We start from the raw sequence: 24,898 nt of genomic DNA, 5'->3' as shown, positions 1-24,898 counted from the left end.
GAGTTTCCAGTTGTACTCCTGCTGTGTAAAAGAGCACAACAGTTTTATCTTGTAATTCTATGTTGAGTTGGAACAAAGGACATAGGTTGTTGGTTAATACAGTGTGCCATTTTCTCTTTTTCCCTATTAGGTTATTGTTGAGGTTGGGAAGGAGCATAGATCTGACCCTACATACTGTATGGACCAATCTGGAGCAGATGTTACAACTTACGCTTCTGACCACATTTTTAGGAAATTATGCTCATTCAAACCATTAGGTTTAGTTGTTAGCTTATCCTTTCAAATGTGAGGATTAAGTTTATATGCTCCAGTTGCAGGATAAGTTGAGACTACCAAATGAACGATTAGTTAAGTGTCTGGGCTTAGCATAGAGGTTAGTTTAAGTATGTGTAAGGTTCAAGACCTAGGGGTTGAAAATTAGGTGTTGGGGTATAGCTAGTTTTTGGGGAAAGGAAGGGGGGAATAAAAATCCAACTCCAACCCCCCCCCCCCCCCCCCTCACTGGAACACCTACACAACCTTTTTTAAAAAATCTTTATACATAACTTTTCTAAAGAATAGTCGATCTAACCTCTTCTTCCTCTGGCATTGGGTGGATTTTGAATGTTGCAGGGAGCTGTGCCAAATATGAGATGGTGCTGCTCTCTGCAGCATTCTCCTGTGAGTCCAGGGAAGCCTGATGATTGGTTCTGAATGGTTTGGGCTCAGAAGAAGTGGGTTAAATCACAATTTGCAATGTTCAATCCAGAAGAGGACTGGCTCTGGATTGCAGTATTGGGTGAGTCTGTGGGGTACAGTACTGAAGAGAAGGTAAGTATTTGCAGCCAGAGCTGCATTTTGTATTTCTATACATGCTGAGGACTGAGATTTAAAATTGTTGTTTAAGCTGGGCTTGGGATTTAAGTACTAAGGGCTCTCTTTAAGGGTTAACACTGAGGGTGAGAATTAAGCTTGTTAGATTATGGGGCACATTTTACAGGAGTTAAGGGTAAAGGCATTTTTAAAACTTAAGTGTCTAGGTCTATCATCTAAGACTGGATGTCTGAAGTGAACGTGGGTTACTTCACCTCACTTCATACTTTAGTAAATGGGGCCAGTGTGTGAAGTGAGGCAGCTGACAGTATAGCAACTATTGGACTTCAGAGAACCTCTGACACCTGAAAAAGTCAGGCTCAGACTAAGTATCTGCCATAAAAAGGTCTGTGCATTTATAAAAACATAAGAACATTGAGAATCTTGGATAGACCTGGTAGTAACGGGTTACCCTAAGTGATAGATGCCGTTTTAGCATAAAAAAATGCAACAAGTCCCGTTAGTTCTTCTCAAACAATTATTAAAAGATAACCTGACCTCAGATACAGACAGTGTAAATTATTCTCTATGGGAGAAGTGGTCACACACACATCATAATGCAGAGGATTTTGACTACAGTGAAAGACACACAATCCCTCACTGCTAAATCTGCCATGGCATCATCTTCATGCTACTTTCTTAAAACCGACTCCATGAAAGGGCTTGTATTTCTGTTCATACAGTCCTGATATTTACACCGCTCTGCTGATATTTCCCTGCTGTTGATTAGTGACACAGCCTAGTTACTTCTTCAACAACTGTTCAGCCCGCCTGTGGTTGAACAGTGAACTCACCCTGTCATCATGTTCTTTTTCAGCACATATGACAACAAAACAACTGAGTACAGACCCAACTACTACCCTCCCCGCACCTATACTTAGTGCTGCAGTATAGGGGATAATTAGAGGCTGACATCAATTCAAATTAATTTATACTAATTACCTTTAAAATACAGTACATTACAGTTTTAAAATAAATACACAACTACATTTATTGGTGTTTTTTTTTTTTTTACATCTGTTTGGGGTTCCGCTTTAACAAACAAAAATGTGTAAGCCTTACCTGGGTACTTTCCACCTTTGTTTCTTCGAATAAAACAAACAATCAATAAAACTAATATCAAGAGGGCTACCGCACACATGAGGCCAATAAACCATCCCTGCGTTGCAATGTCAACTTGCCGACTTGCCATGGCTGCAGAATGTAAAGAGATAGTAAGGAACAGGACTTAGAGGCATATTTCACAATCAATATTAGAGAGAAACATTAAAAAGCACAGTCAAACCGCAGCATCAAAAAATCCCCAAAACACAGCACACATATGGGAAAAGTCCTCTTACTAACACCAGAGGTCATTTGAATGTATTCAAAGTACAGGAAATGGGGGTTATTTAAGAAAGGCAAATCCACTTTGCACTACAAGTGCACTTGGAAGTGCAGACGCTGTAAATCAGAGGGGGATATGCAAAGAAAATAAAAAACAGCATTTCAGCTTTTAGCTTGATTGGATGATAAAATCAGCAGAGCTTCCCCTCATTTCAGATCTACCCCTCAGATTTACAGCGACTTCACTTTTAAGTGCACTTGTAGAGCAAAGTGGATTTGCCTTTCATTAATAACCCCCAACGTGCTGAAAGGCCCCTAACATTGCCATATAACTCAACCCTATACATATCCCTTTGAAATTTCCAGTGTGTTTTCAGAATAGTACAGTACATTTCTTTATCATTTGTTATAAACCTACTGAATTATAAACAAGAAGAGAATGAAAAATTATTATTTTTACAAACCAAGTAATCCAACTAGTAAGATGCACTTGCAAAAGGACAAATACTCTACGTAGCAGACATAACAGACCACTTATCGTGTAATTTGTGCACGCACAAAGTAGGTCATACGCTGACTGGCTTAAATTATTAAATTAAGTGAATGGAGTTTTAGGGCAGTTCCTGTAATTATAAATACCTGAATACTGCAATTGCAAATGATGCACATGGGATAAAGTTAGATTTCTTGAAGCATTAAGTCTAAGTACATGCGTTATTAAAAACATTTCAAATCATTCATATATATCAGTTTATATCAAAACAATATTGCTCATACACAGCTGACTTATTCTCTAGTAATCCTAAAAAGGAAAAGGTCACTCTACATTGTTTTCCAAGATTGCACATTACTATATGGGCTCATGCACACGCACTTTCTGCGTTCATAACCTTTCGCCTGGATGCATTTGCGTCTGTACGTGTTTACCTTCATACAGCTACCTACACCAGGGGCACCAAATATATCAGTGAGTTTATGCTGTGAAGAGGAAGCTGCCCATGTGCATGAGCTCAATAGGAGTCAGGTTTTTCATATGAAAATAATATTCAGATGAGTATGTATACCACAATGTTGTAGTATCCTTCTGCATTTATTATGTGTATGCATAAATACTGCATTCTGAGAAATAAAACCAATTAATCTACTGTGTATAATCAAGCAAAACATCAATACTGTGTGCTGCAAGTATTGATGGTAATATGCAATATGATTTCTTTAAATGCTTAGACAGTTGTGAATGTGTTAAATAGATAAGACACAAAGCAAGACAGTATATATATATAGTTCATACTAGTGTCCATTTTAGGAAAGTCACTATAGTTTTAGTAAAGCAATCCTAGCAACAGGCCTGTGCCACCAGACAGATCCATGGAACTGAAACTTTCTGCCCATGTTCCAACATATGAACAAATCTCCTGCACGCCTAGATTTCCATTATAAAATAAACTGATGAGCTCATACATTACATGTGTGCATCCACTTTCAGTATTTTCAGTACTTGATAGCATAATTTCAATACATTTTGGCATTGTTCTGTGTATATTTTAAGGAGCTTGGGATTTTCATAATACAGAAAGCCCTTACTAGCAGTGAACAATCTTTTCATGAAGCTAATCACTCATAATGTGGCAAGCACTTACAAATCTATGTAGATCACCTCGTATTTCATTTCATGCATAATTAAAGACAAATAGTAACCTGATATTCATTTAAATTACAGGTACCAGATAACACAAGGAACTAAAAAAGTAAAAGGTTGCTTCCATTTGTAAAAACATTACTTGACTCCAACATTTCAACACCACCATACCTAAACAATTAACAGCCTTATCCCTTAGCATGCATTCACTTTACCTAAAAAATACACAATTCATGCTTCTTCTTTTTTAAACACACAAACACACAAATAGCAAATGCTTATGTCAACAGGAAAACAGGAAAAGAATCACACATATCTCTCTAATTCTCAGACAATACATTTCTTTAAGTTGCATTTGTTGGAAGGACATTTCCACAGGTTTCTTCCACTTCTTATTGCTCAGATTGATTGGCTTCTGACATTTCTCTCTTGTTGCTTGTGAAATGTTTGAATTGATACTGCTTATTTTTTTTTCTTGGAAGCATGCAGGAATATAGATATGTTTATGTGAGGCACAGGAGTCACTGCAGATATGCCTCACCTGGACCTGTCTGAAATGTTTCTTCTGCATACAATTCATTGTGATCATCAGAATAAACTTGCACTTTATATGATGTTCCAGGAGATAAACCTTTTATTACCAAAGCACTCCGAGTACTATTTACCGATTCCTCTTTCCAATCTTCTTTGCCTAGAAGAGTTTCAGGACAACACAGGAAACACTCATTGAACGGTCCATATGTAAGTCTAGATGCTTCTGACTGTACTAGAGTAACATGCATACCAAGGCTGTACAGGATTTTGTATAGAAAGCATGCAATGTCTAGCTAGCTCACCAAGTAACAAATCCTGAATCTGCAGTTTTGAAAATGTTAACAGTATTGAAAAGGATGTACTGTACATTCTTGCACTAAGGTAAATGTAGACAAATAGTTTATTTTGGAAAAAAAATTAAACTTTTGAAAAGGGGCAGGGCCAATTTATGCCTGCAGGCCCAGATTTTTACCTTACAGAATGTCAGACTGCATCCTTGAATCAAAGTTTGTTTGGCCCAAACCCGCAGAAGACACATGACAGCAGGCCACTGTCCCAATCAGCTGTGGTCTTAAAATTCCCCGCCCCATAGTCAAACGTACTAAAGGGGCAGGAGTGCTGATGACATCACTGACCTAGCACACATTTTCCTGAACTTTGTACGAATTAAGTATTGCAATTATTTAATAAAACACACATATATATGTTGTTTGAGCCTTGCAGGCAACATTATTGACCTAATATGGCCATATCTGGTCAATGACATTGTCTAAATAGAGCCAAGTGGTCATTTTAGGTCAATGATGTCACCAGCATTTCCGCCCCTTTGTTATGTGTGGCTGTGGGATGGAGCCACAGCTGTTTGGTAGGCGGTCTGGTGTGACAGTTTACTTTGGGTTCGAGGTGAACTCAGTTCCGCCCAAATATTAGTACATCACAATGATTTGAGGTACCTAATAACACAGACCTTTAACGGTGGTAATACAGATTTACATGTAGAGTGAACAGATCATCAATGGTTGTGAACTCAACATATCAGTTGAGGAACAAAAAGACTATACACTTCCTTTAAAAAATAAAGGGGTGTAATTATAAGCATTTTAGTTTCCAAATAGCTAGAACAAAGGATACATTTACCGATAGCAATATAGATATCACTGATGAAGTGAAGTGTTACAGATGTTTTCAGATCTACAGGGGCTTCATAATGATTTTTATATACCCTATTTAAAGTAAAAGCATCCCTACATCATCATACAGGAGGGCAACTAGATCAATCTATGTAATGTGCAGTTCTAAAACATGTTTGCTAGGAGTCTGTATGTGAATAGAGGTTATACCGAGGCCTATTTTGTGTATTGAACTTTGATATTTTGCTTTGATTCATCGATTTATTGAAAGATAATGTATGGTTGTGTATGTTTTATTTGTTTAAAAATGTAAAAATAAAAATATGGGGAGAACAAAAATGCTGCTTGGTCATCAACATAAATACTCAATTCACAAAGCTAAAACATTAGGATAAGAATAGTATTTTTAAACAATTTGTTATTTTCTGCTGAGTGCTTTGAGATTTGACAGTTATAGAAACATGGATAAAATAAAGATCCTTGTGTTGAAGCTTTGTGAGTTGAGCGTAAAATCTCTGAATAAAGCTGAGTAAAAACTGTTATACATCTTTTATCACAACAAACTACAGGTCCCTTAGTAACCTAACGTCACAATCAATAATAGTGATTGTAGTCAGTGTTCTGGGAGAAAAGTAGCAAGCACCAAACTGTGATGTCTTTGCATCTTTTTAACAGAAACAAATTGTCCTGATCCATGGGATGAGCATGGCCTATTCTGCATCTTCTGATGTAATCTCTGAGAGAATTGATGCTGAAAGACATTTAATATGAAGACAACTCCCTTACAATTTAGCAATAAATTGGGAACAAAGGAGTGAAATGCAAGGGAAAATTACATTTGTCCTATCTATCCTGTGTGTGTAAAGTGTAGTATATAAATATATAAACTGCTAAACATAGAGGCACTTGCAATGATAAGAGATGGATTAAATATATCAATTAGGAAAAATATAGATTTCAATTTCACTACATCATTTATGATTATTATTTTGTGGAATCTTGGAAAGGGGTGGGGGAATCATGAATGAAGAGCATTGATCTGTATATGTATGTGAGTCACTTAGAATGCCTACTTTGTATTTTGTAAAAACTTGGAAGACTTATCTTTTCTTGAAGGAGAATATTAGCAGTGTCCCATATATGTGACAGGCATAATGTGTCCCAGTGGCCCTAACAACATACCAAAGACCTCACTGGTTTGACAAAATGTTATATTAAATCACAATTCTTTGGAAGATTCATTTTGTTCATGAGTCATCATCTTAAACCACTCTAAATTTGAGAGTACAGATAAAATTTTGTCTCCTTAACCAGAGAGGTTATGTTTACAGAGGGCTCTAGTAATTTTTTGATTTGAGGAATTATTAATGCATGAGACCACACGCTACATAAATATTTTTTTATTATTTAATGGTAAGGGTGCCCAGTCATTAACCCCCCTAGCGGTATTCCCGAGTCTGGCTCGGGGTAGATTTTCAATACCAAAAGCGGTATCCCCGAGCCAGACTCGGGATTGCATCACAGGATCTAGGAAGAGTTTACTTACCTTGTCCCCTGGTTCCTGCGATGTCTCTCCGCTGTGATCGGCGAGCCGCTGTGTCTCGCTCGATTCACAGTGCCGAGCTCCGTTCCCTGCGAGCGTTGCGACGCACGGGGACGGAGTTCGGCGGCAAATTCAAAAAGTGTAACACACAGTATAGATACAGTATACTGTAATCTTACAGATTACAGTACTGTATCAAATAATTACACATCCCCTTTGTCCCTAGTGGTCTGCCCAGTGTCCTGCATGCAGTTTTATATTATAAAAACTGTTCTTTCTGCCTGGAAACTGGAGATTGTCCATAGCAACCAAAACTGTCCCTTTACATTAAAAATGGCTTTAGAGCAACTAGAAAACAGCGATAATAAATTAGAATCACTTGCAGAATTGAGTGATAGTGATTTGTGGGAAAATCCATCACCAAACACTAAAAGTAACGAAAGCGACAATTCTGCAACTGAGAAAATTTCAGTGTTTTTGATTTGATTACATTATTGAATAATTTTTATTATTATTATATTATTATTTGTTATAATTATTTATAGTTATTTATTATATTATAATTTTTTATTTAGTTTTTCAAAATTTATCATACCCGGGATGTCTACTAGACTATGGTTTGGACAGATTTAACTGAATTATTCCTAAGAATTACAGGCCTACAATATAAAACGCCAAATTTCTGTGCAAAATAATGGTACCGCTTTCAGCACCTAAAATCTGAAATAATCATACCGCCAGGGAGGTTAAAGTAACCTTCACCTTCGTCTCCACTTGATCTGTGTCTGTTAACATCTCTGATTTAACAGTAAATATATATATGGCTGGAGTTGTTTTTTTAAAAGGTATACACATAATTATAAGCACTAGCTTTATAGTGAATCTGTCAAATGTGAGGCACGATTAGAGATAATTGTTTTCTTTTTAAAATGTTGTCATTACTGAGTAATAAGTTGTGGCACATGTGTAAATCTCTTAGCAGATAACAGCATCTCAACCTGATAGAAAATGCATGGAGTGGATCTCTTAGCTGCTCTGTGCCTGGATGATGAAGAGAATTATTTAACACAGCAACATCCAGAGTAAATTTATCACACTGTTACATTACTCCAATAGGCTCAGGAAAAATAGGCTTCCATTGTAGATGACAGATTCTCTTTAAAGTCCATCCCCTTACTGATGTAAACCTAAAAACATGCATTTCTTTTATTTTTTTTTAAAAGAAAACTGGACCTTACTCAGTTCTACATATTTAACAAAGAGCTTCAATTCTGGATTCTCAACATTCCACAGAATAGTAGCAGATGTTTCCGCAGTAGTGATATTCTTGATCCTGACTGGCTGGGCTGAGCATCAAGTGAGAGAAAAAAATTAAAATGTATACTAACTTCTACACTGGACGCATGCACAGCTACTCAGTGCTCAATTTTTGGAGATAAGCCATAGTTAAATGGATTAAAACCAGTTGCTTCTACAAATTTGGAAGAGTTCACGTTAAGAATTTTAAAGGTTCACTATTTATTTGTCAAACAAAGCAAATGAATGTACAGTAACTTGTTGAATGAGTTGATGTGACTAGACAATTATTAACAAATGTATCAAATTTAGCAGAAAGTTTGCTATTATCTCCAAAAAATAAGCTATGCATCTAGGACTACATGCAAATGTCATGCCAGATCTAAGTGTTGCTGCCATGGAAGCTGAACTGAAATATAGCCATTTAAATTTTTTTTTTCTATTTTTGGTAAAACACCTAGGGCAGTGATGGAGAACCTTGGCACCCCAGATGTTTTGGAACTACATTTCCCATGATGCTTATGCACTCTGCAGTGTAGTTGAGCATCATGGGAAATATAGTTCTAAAACATCTGGGGTGCCAAGGTTCGCCATCACTGACCTTGGGTAATTCTGCCCTTCGGGAAAAGAGCTGAAGAAGTGTGTAATTATTTGAGACAACTGTGAGATCAGTTCAATTCTTTGGAGAATTTAATCTTCCTGCTATCAGAACTAGAATTGCTCTAGATCAGGGGTCTCCAAAACTATGGCCCTCCAGTTGTTTAGGAACTACAATTCCCATCATGCCTAGTCATGTCTGTGAATGTCAGAGTTTTAGAATGCCTCATGGGAAGTGTAGTTCCGCAACAGCTGGAGCGCCATAGTTTGGAGATCCCTGCTCTAGATCAAAATGAGCTCTTAAGTAGATTTAAAATGTATGCATCTCTAAAAATGAAAAGATGCATCAAAAATCAGTACAGAATTATTATGCTGCTTAGGCAGCTTTGGTGGGAAAAATGTAGAAACCGGACAAAGTTTGGAAATGATCGGCCAGTGGAGCCCAGAGACATTAACAACCAGGCACCGAAAGCAGGCAATAATGAGGAGTACACCCTACTACCACTAATGACTTTGTATATCCCAAGCTGCCTTATTCTAAGACAGCAGTTCCTAATGATTCTGCTTGCACAATGTTTACTTTTTTAGTCAATTGGCACAAAGCTTTTTATTGATACAGTTTTACTGTACTTCATGCTGTCTTTGTAAATGTTCACATTTTTGTAATATGACTTTAAATTGTCAACGCTTAAAAAGATCAAAAACAATGTTTAAAATAATAGCCTATAAATCTATATGTTTATAATCTACCATGTTTTAATGGGTTTTTATGGTAAGAAATACTGTATATCCAGCCATTTATTCGCTGATCAAAGGTTTTACATTTTAGTTTTCATTTCCTTGTATGAGAAAGTATACCCTATATCAGGGGCAGGCAACCTCGGCCCTCCAGCTGTGGTGAAACTACAAATCCCATCATGCCTCTGCCTCTAGGAGTCATCCCTGTGATTGTTAGGGTCTTGCAATGTTTCATGGGGATTTTAGTTTCAAAATAACTGGAAGGCTGAGGTTGCCTACCCCTGCCCTATATGGTGCTAACTGTGTAAAAGCAGACCTTACAGAATGGTCAAATAAAAACACAGTAATAATACTCCATTTCATAATATCATTACATGCCACAGTTGCTAGCATTGCTATCTGATTAAGATACTTCCTACACTTCCTTGTGCAGTAGTACATTATTCAACTACAACCCCAATTCCAAAAAAAGTTGGGACACTTTGTACAATGTACATAAAAACAGAATGTAATGATTTGATTTGCAAGTCTCATAAACCCATGTTTTATTCACATATCAAATGTACCATTTTAAGAAAAAAAAAAAAAAAATAAGGTAATTTTGAAATTGATGGCAGCAACACATCTTAAAATATTTGGGACAGGGCTATGTTTACCACAGTGTAGCATCCTCTTTTTTTTAACAACACTCGTAAATGTCTGGGAACTGAGGAGACCTGTTGCTGGAGTATTGGGAGAGAAATGTTGTCCCATTCTTGCCTGATACAAAATTCTAACTGCTCTAGAGTCCTTTGTCTTCTTTGTTAATTTTTTTGTTTTAAGATGTGTCAAATATGTTCAATTGGAGAAAGGTCTGGACTGTAGACAGGCCAATTAAGGACCAGGACTCTTCTACCACAAAGTCATGCTTTTGTCATAGATTTAGTATTCAATTTAGAATTGTCTTGCTGAAATATGCAATGCCTTCCCTGAAAAATGCGCTGCCTGGATGGGAGTATATGCTGCTCCAAAACTTGTATATATATATATATATATATATATATATATATATATATATATATATATCTCTTTCAGCATTGATGCTTTCCAGATGTGCAAGCTGCCTATTCCATATGCACGAATGCACCCTCATATCATCAGAGATGCAGGCTTTTGAACTGAGTGCTGATAACAAACTGGGAGCTCCCTCTCCTCTTTAATCTGGAGGACGTGGCTCTTATGGTTGCCAAAAATAAGTTTTTAACTTTGCAGCAGACCATTTTAAATGAGCTTTGATCTAGAGAATATAGCAGCGGTTCTGGATCATGTTCAAATATGGCTTCTTCTTTGCACGATGGAGCTTTAACTCACATTTTTGGATGGAAAGGCATACTTGTTAGGTAGAGTTCTTAAGCCCATGCTGTTATGTCATTCACAGAATCATGCCTGTATTTAATGCAGTGCCATCTGAGGGCCTGAAGATCACGGGCATCCAATATTGCATTTTGGCCTTGTTCCTTGGAATCTTTTGATAATATTAAGTACTGTAGATGATGATACATTTAAAGTCTTTGTAATTCTATGTTGAGAAACATTATTCTGAAATTGTCCAATAATTGTCTGGATGCAGCTTTTCACAGATTGGTGAACCTCTGCCCATTTTTATTTCTGAGACACTCGGACTCTCTAAGATGCCCTTTTTATACCCAATCATGTTACTGACCAGTTGCCAAATAGCCTAATTTTTTGCAAAATGTTCTCCCAGCCCTTCGTTGTTAATGCCACTTACTTTGGCAGCTTTTTGTTGCCCTGTCCAACTTTTTTGAGGTGTGTTGCTGCAATTAATTTGAAAAATTACCTTATTTTTTTTTCCTTAAAATGGTACATTGTTTTCTATTTTCTATTGTGAATAAAATGTGGGTTTAAGAGATTTGCAAATCATTCCATTCAGTTTTTATGTAGATTTTACACAGCGTCCCAATTTGTTTGGAAGTGGAGTTGTACTTTAACAACTTTTAGATGTGTTTTCATATAAATGCCCTTTAAATTCAGATACCGGTGTATTTGTGTTTATTGCACACACTCAATCAGGTTGAGGAAAAAAAATCAAATCTACCCTATAAGAAGAATTGAATGTGCTCATATGATTGCATTATATGAGAAGTAAAGGCTTATATTAGGGGTAACACTAACTTTTTTCCAATTTGCTTTGAAGTGTTTTGGCCAGGAGTTGACTGTTCAAGAACTGTGTAAATTCTTGAACTGTCATTTATTTGTCTTATACTTGGGCCATACAAATTTGGCAAAACAGGCCATTTTAAACTTTAAATAAATATTTGAGAGCAGTCGGATGTGTGGGCACTAATTTTATTTTTTAACCAGAAGAGGAATACATTTGCACTTTCACTGCTTTTCACTGTTTGAGCTTGCTGTTTGGGCCAACAGAGGAGGAAGGTGGGATCACTTTTCTTTATAATGTGTCAGCCAGTGGTGATTAGTGCAGTCTGCAGGTATCCACAAATGTGAAAATCAATGCCCAAATCAGTTGGATTAGGAGGCAAGGTACCTTTACAGATTATAAATATTTTATGTCATAGATAAATGGCAATATGCACAATTAAAAATCATGATTAGCAGCAATGAATACTTCTTCTAAATGACATGCACATCTTATAAGACTGGCGAATCGAAAAACTATATATCAAATATAGGTGTTGTCATAAGCTTTCTGACTCTCCTTACATAAGCTTCTTACAACTCGTTGGGACTTCAGAGACAAGATAATCTTGACTGACATTTCCCCCCCAATCATTCTTGTATATATATATATCATATACAGGGGGAGGGGGGCATATGTCATATGTAGGGTTCACTTAAAAGTGTTTTTTTATTTTTGGTAAAAAGTTTTAACAGAAAACTCGTAGAATCGTTGTCTGAATGCAGCTAATACCCTCTTAGTTATAGGGAAACATTGGTATTCAATATCTAAAAACATTGTTTTAAATATTTTATTATGCTAATTACATTTTGCAAGTTACAAAAATCTGTCTGTGTTTAAAGAATACTCCAGGAGCTCACATTGATTCTTTTTACGTAATCCCATAACCTATATTTCCAAATATTTACATACTGCATGCAACAGCAGGAAATCTACTGGGAATTAACACACAGCTTGAGCCTCTAATAAATAGTAATAATGATAAAGACAATACCCATGTAATATGTTGGATGCACAGTGTGAATGACAGCAGAGGTGGCAAAGATGTGCTCTGCCATTTTCCAAGAACATGATAGAAAGTGAGAGAAAGACAGAGAGAAAGAGACATTTTTTATACCCTGTTATTAAAGCAATACATGCCTACCTGTTAAAAATAAATGCATGCAAACCTTGCATATTACATTTATTAAATTAATACAATTTGCGTTAGAAAACTTTGATCAGTAATGTAACATTTACAATTTAGGAATACGTTCATTCATGCATGCATCCAAAAAAAAGTGATGATCTGTAAGGAGTACTAGTAGGGCAAACACACACTTACTAAAAAGAGAAAAAAAGAAGCTAAGCTTTCCTTGTATTACAGGTGCATAGTAAATACTGCGAGGATACAATTTGGCTGAGCAAACGCGACATATGCAAGCATACATGCATAAGCTTATTAAATCAAGCTAATTGTTCAACTAATTTCTATGTGAAGTAACACTTTATTATTTTGAATTACAAGTATATGACAAGTATCTTGCATCCTGTTAAAGTACAACATGAAAACTATGATAAAACACTATAAAAACACTGGCTCTGCTAGCATCTTATCACACTAGCAACAAGCTATCACTCTGGTAAAGCCACTGGTAAAGTCTGCACATGATATTTACAAGGCTAGCCCTATCTGTGATAATAGATGCCACATGTTCAAATGTGCTTACCATATACACTGACTGGCCACTTTAGGTACACCTTGCTAATACCGGGTTGGAACCCCTTTTGCCTTCAGAACTGCCCTAACTCTTCGTGGCATAGATTCAACAAGGTGTTGGAAACATTCCTCAGAGACTTTGGTCAATATTGAAATGATAGCATCACGTAGTTGCTGCAGATTTGTCCGCTGCACAATGATGATGTGAATCTCTTGTTCCACCACATCCCAAGGGTGCTCTATTTGATTGAGATTTGGTGACTGTGAAGGCCAATGGAGTACAGTGATCTCATTGTCATGTTCAAGAAACCTGTGGTGAGATGATCTGAGCTTTGTGACGTCAGAAGATGTATACGCTGTAGTCATAAGGGGATGGACATGGTCAGCAACAATACTCAGGTAGGCCGTGGCGTTTAAATGATACTCAATTGGTACTAAGGGGCTCAAAGTGTGCCAAGAAAATATCCCCCACACCATTACACCACCAACCTGAACCGTTGATACAAGGCAGGATGGATCTTTCCTTTATGTTATTTATGCCAAATTCTGACCCTACCATCTGAATGTCGCAGCTGAAATCGAGACTCATCAGATCATGTAACGTTTTTCCAATTTTGGTGAGCCTGTATTAACTGTAGCCTCAGTTTCCTGTTCTTAGCTGACAGGAGTGGCACCTGGAGTGGTCTTCTGCAGCTGTAGCCCATCTGCTTCAAGGTTTGATGCGTTGTGCATTCAGAAATGGTATTCTGCATACCTTTGTTGTAACAAGTGGGTATTTGAGTTACTGTTGCCTTTCTATCATCTCAAACCAGTCTACCCATTCTCCACTGACCTCTGACATAAACAAGGCATTTTCGTCCACACAACTGCCGCTCACTGGATATTTTCTCTTGAAACCCTAGAGATGGTTGTGTGTGCAAATCCCATAGATCATTCGTTTTTGAAATACTCAGACCAGCCTGTCTGGCACCAACAACCATGCCACGTTCAAAGTCACTTAAATACCCTTTTTTCCCCATTCTGATGCTTGGTTTGAACTTCAATAAGTTGTTTTCACCACGTCTACATGCCTAAATGCATTGAGTTGCTGTCATGTGATTAGCTGATTAGCAATTTGTGTTACTAAGCAATTGAACAAGTGTACCTAATAAAGTGGCTGGTAAGTGTATCTAATGTTATTGTAAAACTTAGACTATATTTGTCATAATGCTAGGAAAATTTGGATGGAGCTTATAATAAAAAGTTTCCATTAGTGAGTACTGCATACAAGAATCACAAGAATCATCAGTAGATTCGAAGATATAAGCAGTGGCAAATATTGTAAATCTTGACTTTTCTGTAAAGGTTTGGCTGGGACTAGCCTAACCTCCAAGACTGGTCAGTAAATCCCTTTATTACATTAACAGAGCGGCTAGGGAGTTGCTTAGGCCAAGATTGGCTTTTTTAGGTTAAGTGGAGGCTTGCGCATGGATTCAGCTGCCTATGGATCTGATTTACTAAAGGCAAATAGGCTATTCACTTTACAAGGGAATTTTCCCTTAGCTTAATGAATGTGGTGAAAATCAACTTTGCAAAGAATACACAATAACGAGCAAGCAAAAGAAAAAAAACAAACAAAAAAAAACAACAAAAAAACAGTATTGGATCATGGAAGTCAGCAAAGTGTTACCTCATTCACTAAGTTAAGGGAATATTGCTTTGCAAAGTGGAAATTCTCCTGTAAAGTAGAGAGCCTGTTTGCCTTTAGTAAATCAACCTCTACGTCTCTAAATCTAATGATTGTTTTGACGAGGATTTCACTGACAGTAACCCCTGTTATTTTGTTTTTCATCATATTCTCAGTTTGAAGAGCCCAGCTTTGTGACAGGTTTACTTTAAAGGCTCTACTGTAGCAGGAACAGAATATCAATATGGCACACAACCAAAAACACTATGACATTCTGATCATTGCTTGCCGTGACATTTTCAGAATGTTCTGTCTTTAACAGGGAGCTCGGCAGATTTATTCTTTTAATAAATGGAAGAATAACACCACCGAATATTTACAGAGAAACAACCACTTGACACTTGTTTTGGCTTTTTATTTTCAATATACATTAAATAAATCGAATACAACATACAGCTAAGTCTTGATTTCTGTATTTTTAAAAAGAATGAGATTTTTTTTCATTAAAAATAAAGTATTCTTCTGTTTTTAAAAACGAATGCCAATTTCTAGATTGCCAATTAGGTTTAATAATATTAATTTTATGTTTGGATCTGGTGTGTATGATGGTCAAGTTAGTGTTTCTCAACAGGTTTGAACATATTGCAGGACTCTGTCATTTCATTAAAGTGACTACTTTCTATTACATACTAGGCTGCTGATACCACTAACCCAAGAAAAGCCTGTATAGGGAAACTTAACATTTTATACCTCTAATTAGCAGATTCTCTTACAAAAGCAATGCAATAAGCATTAACTATTAAATACTACTAGTTATTTCCCATGCAGTGCTTCATTAATGCAGCCCTCCTACATCCCACTATACAAGCTAAGTCTAATTACCCACAGATGATTTGGCACCTGTGCTACACAGTACTCTGCATAAAACATAGATTTGTTCCTACATATCTTCCAGGATTTTCATGAGAAAAATATACCTCACTTTTAAAGGTTTAGAAAAAAAAGACAAATTAGGCTTGAGTCACCGATGCCATCTAGTGGAAGACATTAAACTAGTAGGACTGTGCACATTTTTTTTTTCTAAGCATTTCACATATTATTCAGATGAAGGAGTCTACTTTCCAAAATACCAATAAACACTGCATTTTTGCACATTGCAGTTGACAATGTTTCTGTGCCTGGGATCCTAGGTAAGATGCTGTGCAGTTATGGATATAACTCACGCCACTGTCCATGGTCCTTAAAGGTTTAGCACTGCAACTCCTGCTACATCAATACTTACCTGTATTTTCATCATTCCCTCCTCTGTTAGCTAGTTGGCTACCCCATAATGCATAATATATATATATATATATATATATATATATATATATATATATATATATATATATATATATATATATATATATATATTTATTTACCAGAAACATCTTAGATTGGCAGCACTACATAACACAATAAAACCAGACTAGCTCCCAGTGTTAATGACAAATTTTTAAGAAATTATGCTCCCTGAATTTCAAAATATATGTAAAGATTTTAAATAATTAATACATAAACCAACTAAAGATTGCTCGGCATTTTATCTTTACTACATTACATCTATCTGTACTCCTATGTAACAAAAGTGATGCGCAAACAACACCATAAGTGAAAAAAGGCTGTTCCTAGGTAAATATGTTCTGTATTGTCACACGACCACTGTAGTACAGAACAAAACAAAGTTTGGAATGTGATAAGATGAGGATGTCTTGCCAGAATATTACGATCTATTTCTGTACAGTATGTTTGTTCCAAAAGTGGAGTGAAAGAGGGACTACAGCGATTTAAAATTATATCTGAAAGGGTCAAACTGATAACAAAAATATGATTTTGTTATAAAAAAAAAATGTACAGCCTATTCATTGCTCCTATTCAAAAAGTAGATAATAATCATTAGTAGAGACAGAAACCCAACTCCAAGAATAACTCACACAAAAAGCCTATGCTTCCTGAATATAAAAAAAATCTAAAGTGAAAGACAACTTTTCTGACACTACAGAACCTTCTGCTCAGTCTACAGAAAATGCTTACAATTAAGAAATATTAACAAATAGGAAGGAAAAAATATATATAAAGGGCAACAAACATAAAAGAGTGGGTTAAAGAGGAACTGCTGTCTGCTCACATAATTTGTAATAAAAACATCTTTGCCATTCTGAAGCTTCCCTCCAACCACTTTGCATATTATTTCATATTTACTGTGATTCTGTACTTGCCAAATATGCTGCAGAAATCTCCCTCTACTGAGTCTGGTTGCAACCATTTTAACTGTGGGAAGCTGAAGCTGCTGCCTGTTCACTTCCTGGATCTACACAGACACACAGAGGCACATCTCTGCAGCTCTCATTGGCCCTCTTATGACTCACCCCCCTTTCTTCCTGGCAAACTCTCACGAGAGTGAGAGAGAGAGCTGTGCATGATGTCATACGCCTAGGCTTTTTACCAGACAAGAAACAGGAAGCAGGAAGTGGGCTTTAAAAGGTATTTACTGTCAGAAAAAAAATGTTTCACTATCCAAAGTTAAAACAACAAGGGCAGAAGATTTAATAGATGGAAAGATGAACAAATTGACTGAAGGTCCGCTTTAATATGTATAACCTTTGCATTGCTAGAAATCAGTGTCCAATGAGCACCAAGCCTGCCATCTCTATGGTAACTCTCTTGCTGGGACATTCTACAGGTATTCAGGTCTCCTCCCACAATCCAAAGACAAAGTGGTAGGATAATAACAATTCAACTGAAGTATATGCGTATATGCACTACTGTGCAAAAGTTTTATGCAGGTGTGAAAAATGCTGTAAATAACAATGCTTTCAGAATTAGAAGCATTAAAAGTTTATTTTTATCAATGACCAACATTTGAAAGTAAATGAACAGAGGAGAAATCTAAATTAAATCAATATTTAGTAGGAGCACTCTTTGCCTTCAAAACAACATCAATTCTAGGTACGCTTGCACACAGTTTTTTAAGGAATTCGTCAGGTAGGTTGTTACAAACATCTTGGAGAACTAACCCCAGATTTTCTGTGGATGTAGGTTGCCTCAAATACTTCTGTCTCTTCATGTAATCCCAGACAGACTTGATGATGTTGAGATCAAGGCTCTGTGGGGGCCAAACCATCACTCCCAGGACTCTGTTCTTCTTTACGCTGAAAATAGTTCTTAATGACATTGGCTGTATGTTTGGGATCGTTATCCTGCAGCAGATCAAATTCTGTGCCAATCACACCCCTCCCTGATAGTATGGCATGATGGATTAATATCTGACTGTATTTTTCAGCATTGAGGACACCATGGATCTTGACCAAATCCCCAACTCTATTTGCAGAAATGCAGCCCCAAACTTGCAGCCTCCACCATATTTCACTGTTGCCTGCAGACACACATTATTGTACCGCTTTCCAGCCCTTCGCGAACAAACTGCCTCCTGCTACAGCCAAATATTTCATATTTTGATTCATCAGTCCAGAGTACCTGCTGTCATTTTTTGCACCACACTTCCTATGTTTTTTATGCATAGTTGAGTCATATAGCCTTGTTTCCACATTGGATGGATGGCTTTTTGGCCACAATTCTTCAATGGAGACCATTTTTGGCCAGACTTCTATGAACAGTAGATGGGTGTACCTGGGTCCCACTGGTTTCCGCCAGTTCTATGCTGATGGCACTACTGGACATCTTCCAATGTTAAAGGGAAGTAAGAATGATGTGTTTTTCATCTGCTGCATAAGGTTTTCTTTGCTGGCCACTGCGTCTATGGTCCTCAGTGTTGCCTGTTTCTTTGTGCTACTTCAAAAGAACTTGAACAGCACATCTTGAAACATCAGTCTGCTTTGAAATAGTTGCCTGGGACAGACCTACTACGTGTTTTGTTGCTTTGCTCAGTCTTGCCATGGTGTATGACCTGTGATATGAAACAACCTCACCTTAGTGGCAAAGTTTGGCTGTTCCTCACCCAGGTTTAAGCCTCATACATAGCTGTTTGTTTCAGTTAATGACCGTGTTTCAACCTACATATGAAATTGATTATCATTAGTACTTGTTTGGTATAATTGATTATTCATATGCCTGGCGCTGATCCCACAAGATCACTGACTTTATGGAAGTGTACAAGTGTAAGAATTGATGCTGGTTTGAAGCCATAGGGTAGTCACACCAAATATTGATTTGATTTAGATTTTTCTTCTATTCACTAACTTTGCATTTTGAAAAGTGATAAAAAATAAGCAATTAAGGTATATATTTTTGAAAGCATTCTTGCTTTACAGCATTTCTTCACACATGCCTAAAACTTTTGCAAAGTACTGTCTGTATGTATGTTTTGGAATGATAGTTCTGTGCTTACCATGTTGATCCTCTGTTGCCAGAACTTTCTGATTTATCAACCAATAAAAATTATGCAGAGCAACAGAGCTCCTGATGCTTTTTCTTGGCCAGTGATTTATAATGTATTGAAACTAGGTAATTGTGGCAATCAGGCACCTAACATCAGAGAGACTACATATGATGAGGTTTCCTGTAAAGGTGGCCATGTGCAATAACTGATTGTCTTATGATACAAATGTTGGTGTTAGCTAATGACAACTAGGTCAGATACTGAGACTGAGTTGTGATTTACATTTAATTACCACTAATTAAGCAATCTGTAGCACTTTTATATATGTTAATTTGTTTAGAAACCTGCAATAGCCTTGCCTCTTTCATGTGCCAAAAATAATATATTATATACACACATACATTGCTCAAAAAAATGAAAGGAACACTTTTTAATCAGAGTATAGCATCAAGTCAAGTAAACTCCTAGGATATTGATCTGGTCAGTTAAGTAGCAGAGGAGGTTGTTAATCAGTTTCAGCTGCTTTGGTGTTATTGAAATTAACACCAGGTGCACTAGATGGACAACAATAAGATGACCTCTAAAACAGGAATGGTTTTACAGATGGAGGCCACTGACATTTTTTTTCCCTATTAATCTTTTCTGACTGTTTTTCACTAGTTTTGCATTTGGCTAGGGTCAGTGTAACTACTGGTAGCATGAGGCAATACCTGGAACCTATAGAGGTTGCACAGGTATTCCAACTCCTCCAGGATGGCACATCAATATGTGTCATTGCCAGAAGGTTTGCTGTGTCTCCTAGCACAGTCTTAAGAGCACTGAGGAGATTCCAGGAGACAGGCAGTTACTCTAGGAGAGTTGGACATGGCTGTAGAAGGTCCTTGACCCATCAGCAGGACCGGTATCTGCTCCTTTGTGCAAGGAGGAACAGGATGAGCACTGCCAGAGCGCTACAAAATGATCTCCTGCAAGCCACTGGTGTGAATGTCTCTGACAAATCAGAAACAGACTTCATGAGGGGGCCTGAGGGCCCGACGTCCTCTATTGGGCTCTGTGCTCACTGCCCGGCACCACGGAGCTTGATTGGTATTTGCCATTGAACACCAGAATTGGTAGGTCTGCCACTGGCACCCTGTGCTTTTCACATATAAGAACTGGTTCACCCTGAGCACATTTGACAGACGTGAAAGGGTCTGGAGAACATTATGCTACCTGTAACATTGTTCGGCATGACCGGTTTTGTGGTGGGTCAGTGATGGTCTGAGGAGCCATATCCATGGAGGGACACACAGATCTCTACAGGCTAGACAATAGCACCCTGACTGCAATTAGCTATCGAGATGAAATCCTTGGACCCATTATCAGTCCTTACGCTGGTGCAGTGGATACCGGGTTCCTCCTGCTGCACGACAATGCCCGGCCTCATGTGGTGACAGTATGCAGCCAGTTCCTGGAGAATGAAGGAATTAATACCATTGAATGGCCCCCACGTTCGCCTGACCTAAATCCAATAGAACACCTCTGGGACATTATGTTTCTGTCCATCTGACACCGCCAAGTTGCACCTTAGTCTGTTCAGGAGCTCAGTGATGCCCTGGTCCAGATCTTGGATGAAACACCCCAGGACACCATCTGTCATCTCAGGAGCACACCCCCGACGTTGTCAGGCATGCATACAAGCATGCGAGGGCCATACAAACTACTGAGTACCATTTTGAGTTGCTGCAATGAAATTCCAACAAAATGCACTAGCCTGTTGCATCATTTTTTCACTTTGATTTCCGGGGTGTCTTTGAATTCAGCCCTCTGTCGTTCCTAACACATTATCCAGTCCATATTAGTATGGATAGCCAGTTATAGATTTTTTTTTTATCCCTTTTTGTGCCTTCATTTTCTAGATTTATGTCAGTGCGCTATGAGCAAGAAAATTGCTGCAGCTCCATTCACTTCAGCCAAGAATAAAGATAACTGCATGTAGTGCTACTGTGTAGGCATATGAAATCATCAGGGGAAAAAGCTTCTCCTCACCATTAGCTAGGGCAGCAATTTGTTCAGAGCTAATGGCAAGAAGAAAAGGAAACAGCTTTTTGATTTCCCGATGCCCACCCAAGCCAGCTATAGTACGCTATATATAAAAAATTCATCATGGCTTTACTAAAATACAGAGGAAGCATGTTTACTACAGTATGAAGAGTGTCCTTGGTGATACTTCCTGTGATTTTCAGTATCGGATATAAAAGGACTGTGTTCCATATCAGATATCAGAATGTGTTATTGTAAAGACTTTGTAACAGTACAAAGAAAATCTGTGTTAGGTCTCCAGAATTTATTTTAAAGATAAACAAGTGCCCCACTTTCAAATAGTCATGGCTTTAATTGATGCTAAATTGTTACATCATATGGGTCAAACACAAAGCCCGCAGGCAGAATCCGGCGTGTCACCTCTCCTGCTGCACCCTCCTTGTTTCGGCCCCCATGTCTCAGCAGTCAGCAGCAGAGAGGAGGACAGAATTTCCTATTTTCCTCCTGCAACTGCTGAAAGTAGGCTTCGGCTCCTCCCCCTCCCATTCAGCTGCCCCAGGAGGAAAATATAGGGGATTGGTACCAGTAAATGCTGCCCCCACCGCTCCTCATATCCCTGTTCCTGCTGCCCAGCCCCATGTGTGCTCCCCTGGTCCCCCCCCCAGCTCTTCCAGCTTCCCCTCCTCTCCTCTCCCATCAGCTGCTGTGAGGGATCATTTCAACATGGAGAGCGGGAAACGGGCAGGTAAATATGTATCTTTCCAGCTCCTTCCTTTTCTGAAGAAACACAGTGAGTGATCGGTACCAACCATTTACTGTGTTCGTTCATAACTGAAGCATAGTAAACTGTGTTGTTGTTGTATGAATGAATAGGAAACTGCTCAGCACAGAGCACTTCTCATTCATTTACTGTCCAGTGCAGAATGTGTGTACACATACAGGCATGTGTGTTTGATCTTTGGGGTGCACACCCTAATGCAATAGGCTGCACACACCTATGGTTTTACCTACAAGTTACAGCTACAACACACAAAACATGGATATTCTGTACTCGGGGATGTGCCACAACCTTAGCACTTAGTTTAACCACATTACCACCTATATATCCCATCACTTATATACCATTTCTTCTATGGGTCTGTTTATTCTGCAATAACTTTGTCATTCTTTAGGGTGGCCAGGAGATGACAATAGCAGGCAGTTGAGCCATGGTTTTACGATCCCCCCCCACCAAATGTCCACCGAAGGGTATGCAGCCACTCACAGCTGTACACATGCCATGACTGCAATGCTTTGCTTGTGGCCTTGGCAAAATTAAAACTGCATGTTGCATTCAGCAGTTAGTATTGCAGCAAAATGCGTGTGTGGGGCATGCCACAACTGCCCTGCAACCATGTGTAGTGCACACAGTTGTGGTGCCGTGGTTCAGCCTATTTAGGGTTAACATGGGCAATGAGGAAGAGGAGATATATCTATTATTTAACATTAAGAGCAAATAAAGGAAAATACTTCTTATAACAGCAGGGAAGACATACATTAGGGAAAAGGAAACAAGAATACCAAACACCTCAAAATATGACATGCATCAAGCCAGCAGCAATTTAACAAATGCTTCAACTCATGCAGAACATCCTAAAATAAAGTTTAATAATCTTTGCTTGTAATTATAACATTTTGAGTACAACTTTTGCAAGCTCAGCAAAACATGCAATGATTCATTTTACCTTTGCCTGCACCCAGAGCAGGTTGGGGAAAAACAGCTTTAAATGGAAACAGAAGGATACTCAATACATTTTGAAAGAATTTGAATAAACACAAATACCTATGTGGAAGATTCATCTTTTGAAACTTACGTTCAAAACAATCTGGTATATTTTTAGAATTATTCACATTTAAGACTCATGAAAAATCAGTTGATCATATATTCCCAGTATGCTCCAAAGGTTACCATATTGCTGGATTTACCATTAGACACAATAGCCATGTGTCTATAGGCGGACAAGCAAAGAGGTGGCTTTTCTATGTATAATTATTGGCCACACATTTTTATTTCATCATTAGGAACAGGGATCTCATGTAAGGTTATTTATACATTATCACAATATTCTAACCCAGGTTAAGACTAGTAAAACAAGTAAATGTTTTGAGGCAATCCAAGCAGTATGTGTTATTTGGGGCACCAGAATATGTGTATCCACAAGCTCCAGTAATGAAATTTAGCTCTGTGATGAATTATTTCACTATTGTTAAACTGAAAAAGTCCTGTGGCAATAAAGTATGGAGGTTGCTGTTACTGATCTCTCCTTCTGAAAATGCTGGCTCCCTGACTGGTATGTGATTCTCTAGGCTTCAGCTCTTTCTGAGTCCTGGAAAAATTATCCAGATTAGGAGCATTTACTTTGCTTTTTCTAATCTCTGGGCTTGTTCTAGGCCTGTGCCTCAGAAAGTACTGAAGCCAGAGACTGTCAGACAACATTAATGAACTGTGAAAATATTTGGTGCAATTTTTCATGAAGGGATAATGCACTGGAGATACTCATTAATTAAAGTTGCTATTTTGACTTTTTTATTATCTAAAAAAACTTCAAGTACAGTGAAAATTCAATCTTTGCATATAGAATAGATCCATGTCTAGGTACATACCCATCTTACCTTCATCCATTGCAGTTACTGCTTCTTGTGTACTTTGGATCCCAGGTCCCACAGCAGTGTGTGCATAAAAGTAAAACTTGTACCTCGTGTTCTGGTTTAAATTTTTAAGAATATGACTTGATTCATTTGCTGGGATTATAACTTCCACGGGTGGCCCTAGCTCATGTGTAGCATTTACTAGAATAAAAATAAAGAGATTACAGCGGGAGTGGGTCGAAATCACTGAATGGGCTCAATAAGCATTTACATTGACCAAAATGTTTAAATACGGGTTGCTCTATGAATTGTTGTACATTCAACTGTTTAGGAACTCTTAAGAAAGTAAGCAATACAGTCTTATGTAACAAAAACAATAAAGTACTGTCCATGTTAATTTTTCTATTTACCCTAACATTCAACTTTTTTGAACAAGCTTTTGGATGTACAATTTTCTTCAAAAGGTCACACCTAACATTTCATTTAGTCAAATATTTAATCAGTAAATAGTAGAAACAGAATACATTATAGATGGAAAAATATCCAAACACACACATATATATCGCACATTATATATACATACAATGCTATGCTTAAAGGACTTGGTTGAGATCATTTCACAGTGTTTTATTAGAACAGTGGTGACTGACATG

At 37.7% G+C, this 24,898-nt stretch overlaps 1 protein-coding gene across 18 annotated transcripts in view; it reads right to left on the bottom strand.

Annotated features, from left to right (window-relative positions):
• NRCAM (neuronal cell adhesion molecule) overlaps positions 1-24,898 on the bottom strand; it is a 320,212-nt gene that overhangs the window by 4,889 nt on the left and 290,425 nt on the right. For 8 of the 18 annotated variants that reach the window (XM_073619911.1, XM_073619910.1, XM_073619917.1 and 5 more), the window contains 6 exons: positions 24,261-24,446; positions 23,342-23,377; positions 12,847-12,903; positions 8,263-8,370; positions 4,359-4,508; positions 1,915-2,046 (listed from right to left, as the gene is read on the bottom strand). In XM_073619911.1, the coding sequence (XP_073476012.1) occupies positions 1,915-2,046; positions 4,359-4,508; positions 8,263-8,370; positions 12,847-12,903; positions 23,342-23,377; positions 24,261-24,446 (669 nt within the window). The remainder of the gene's footprint in view (positions 1-1,914; positions 2,047-4,358; positions 4,509-8,262; positions 8,371-12,846; positions 12,904-23,341; positions 23,378-24,260; positions 24,447-24,898) is intronic. The other 10 variants (XM_073619914.1, XM_073619926.1, XM_073619916.1 and 7 more) reach the window with 4 other exon arrangements.

The sequence above is a fragment of the Aquarana catesbeiana genome, linkage group LG03 (genome assembly GCF_042186555.1).
Source record: "Aquarana catesbeiana isolate 2022-GZ linkage group LG03, ASM4218655v1, whole genome shotgun sequence".
NCBI lineage: Eukaryota > Metazoa > Chordata > Amphibia > Anura > Ranidae > Aquarana > Aquarana catesbeiana.
This window is presented reverse-complemented; position numbering and strand designations above follow the sequence as displayed.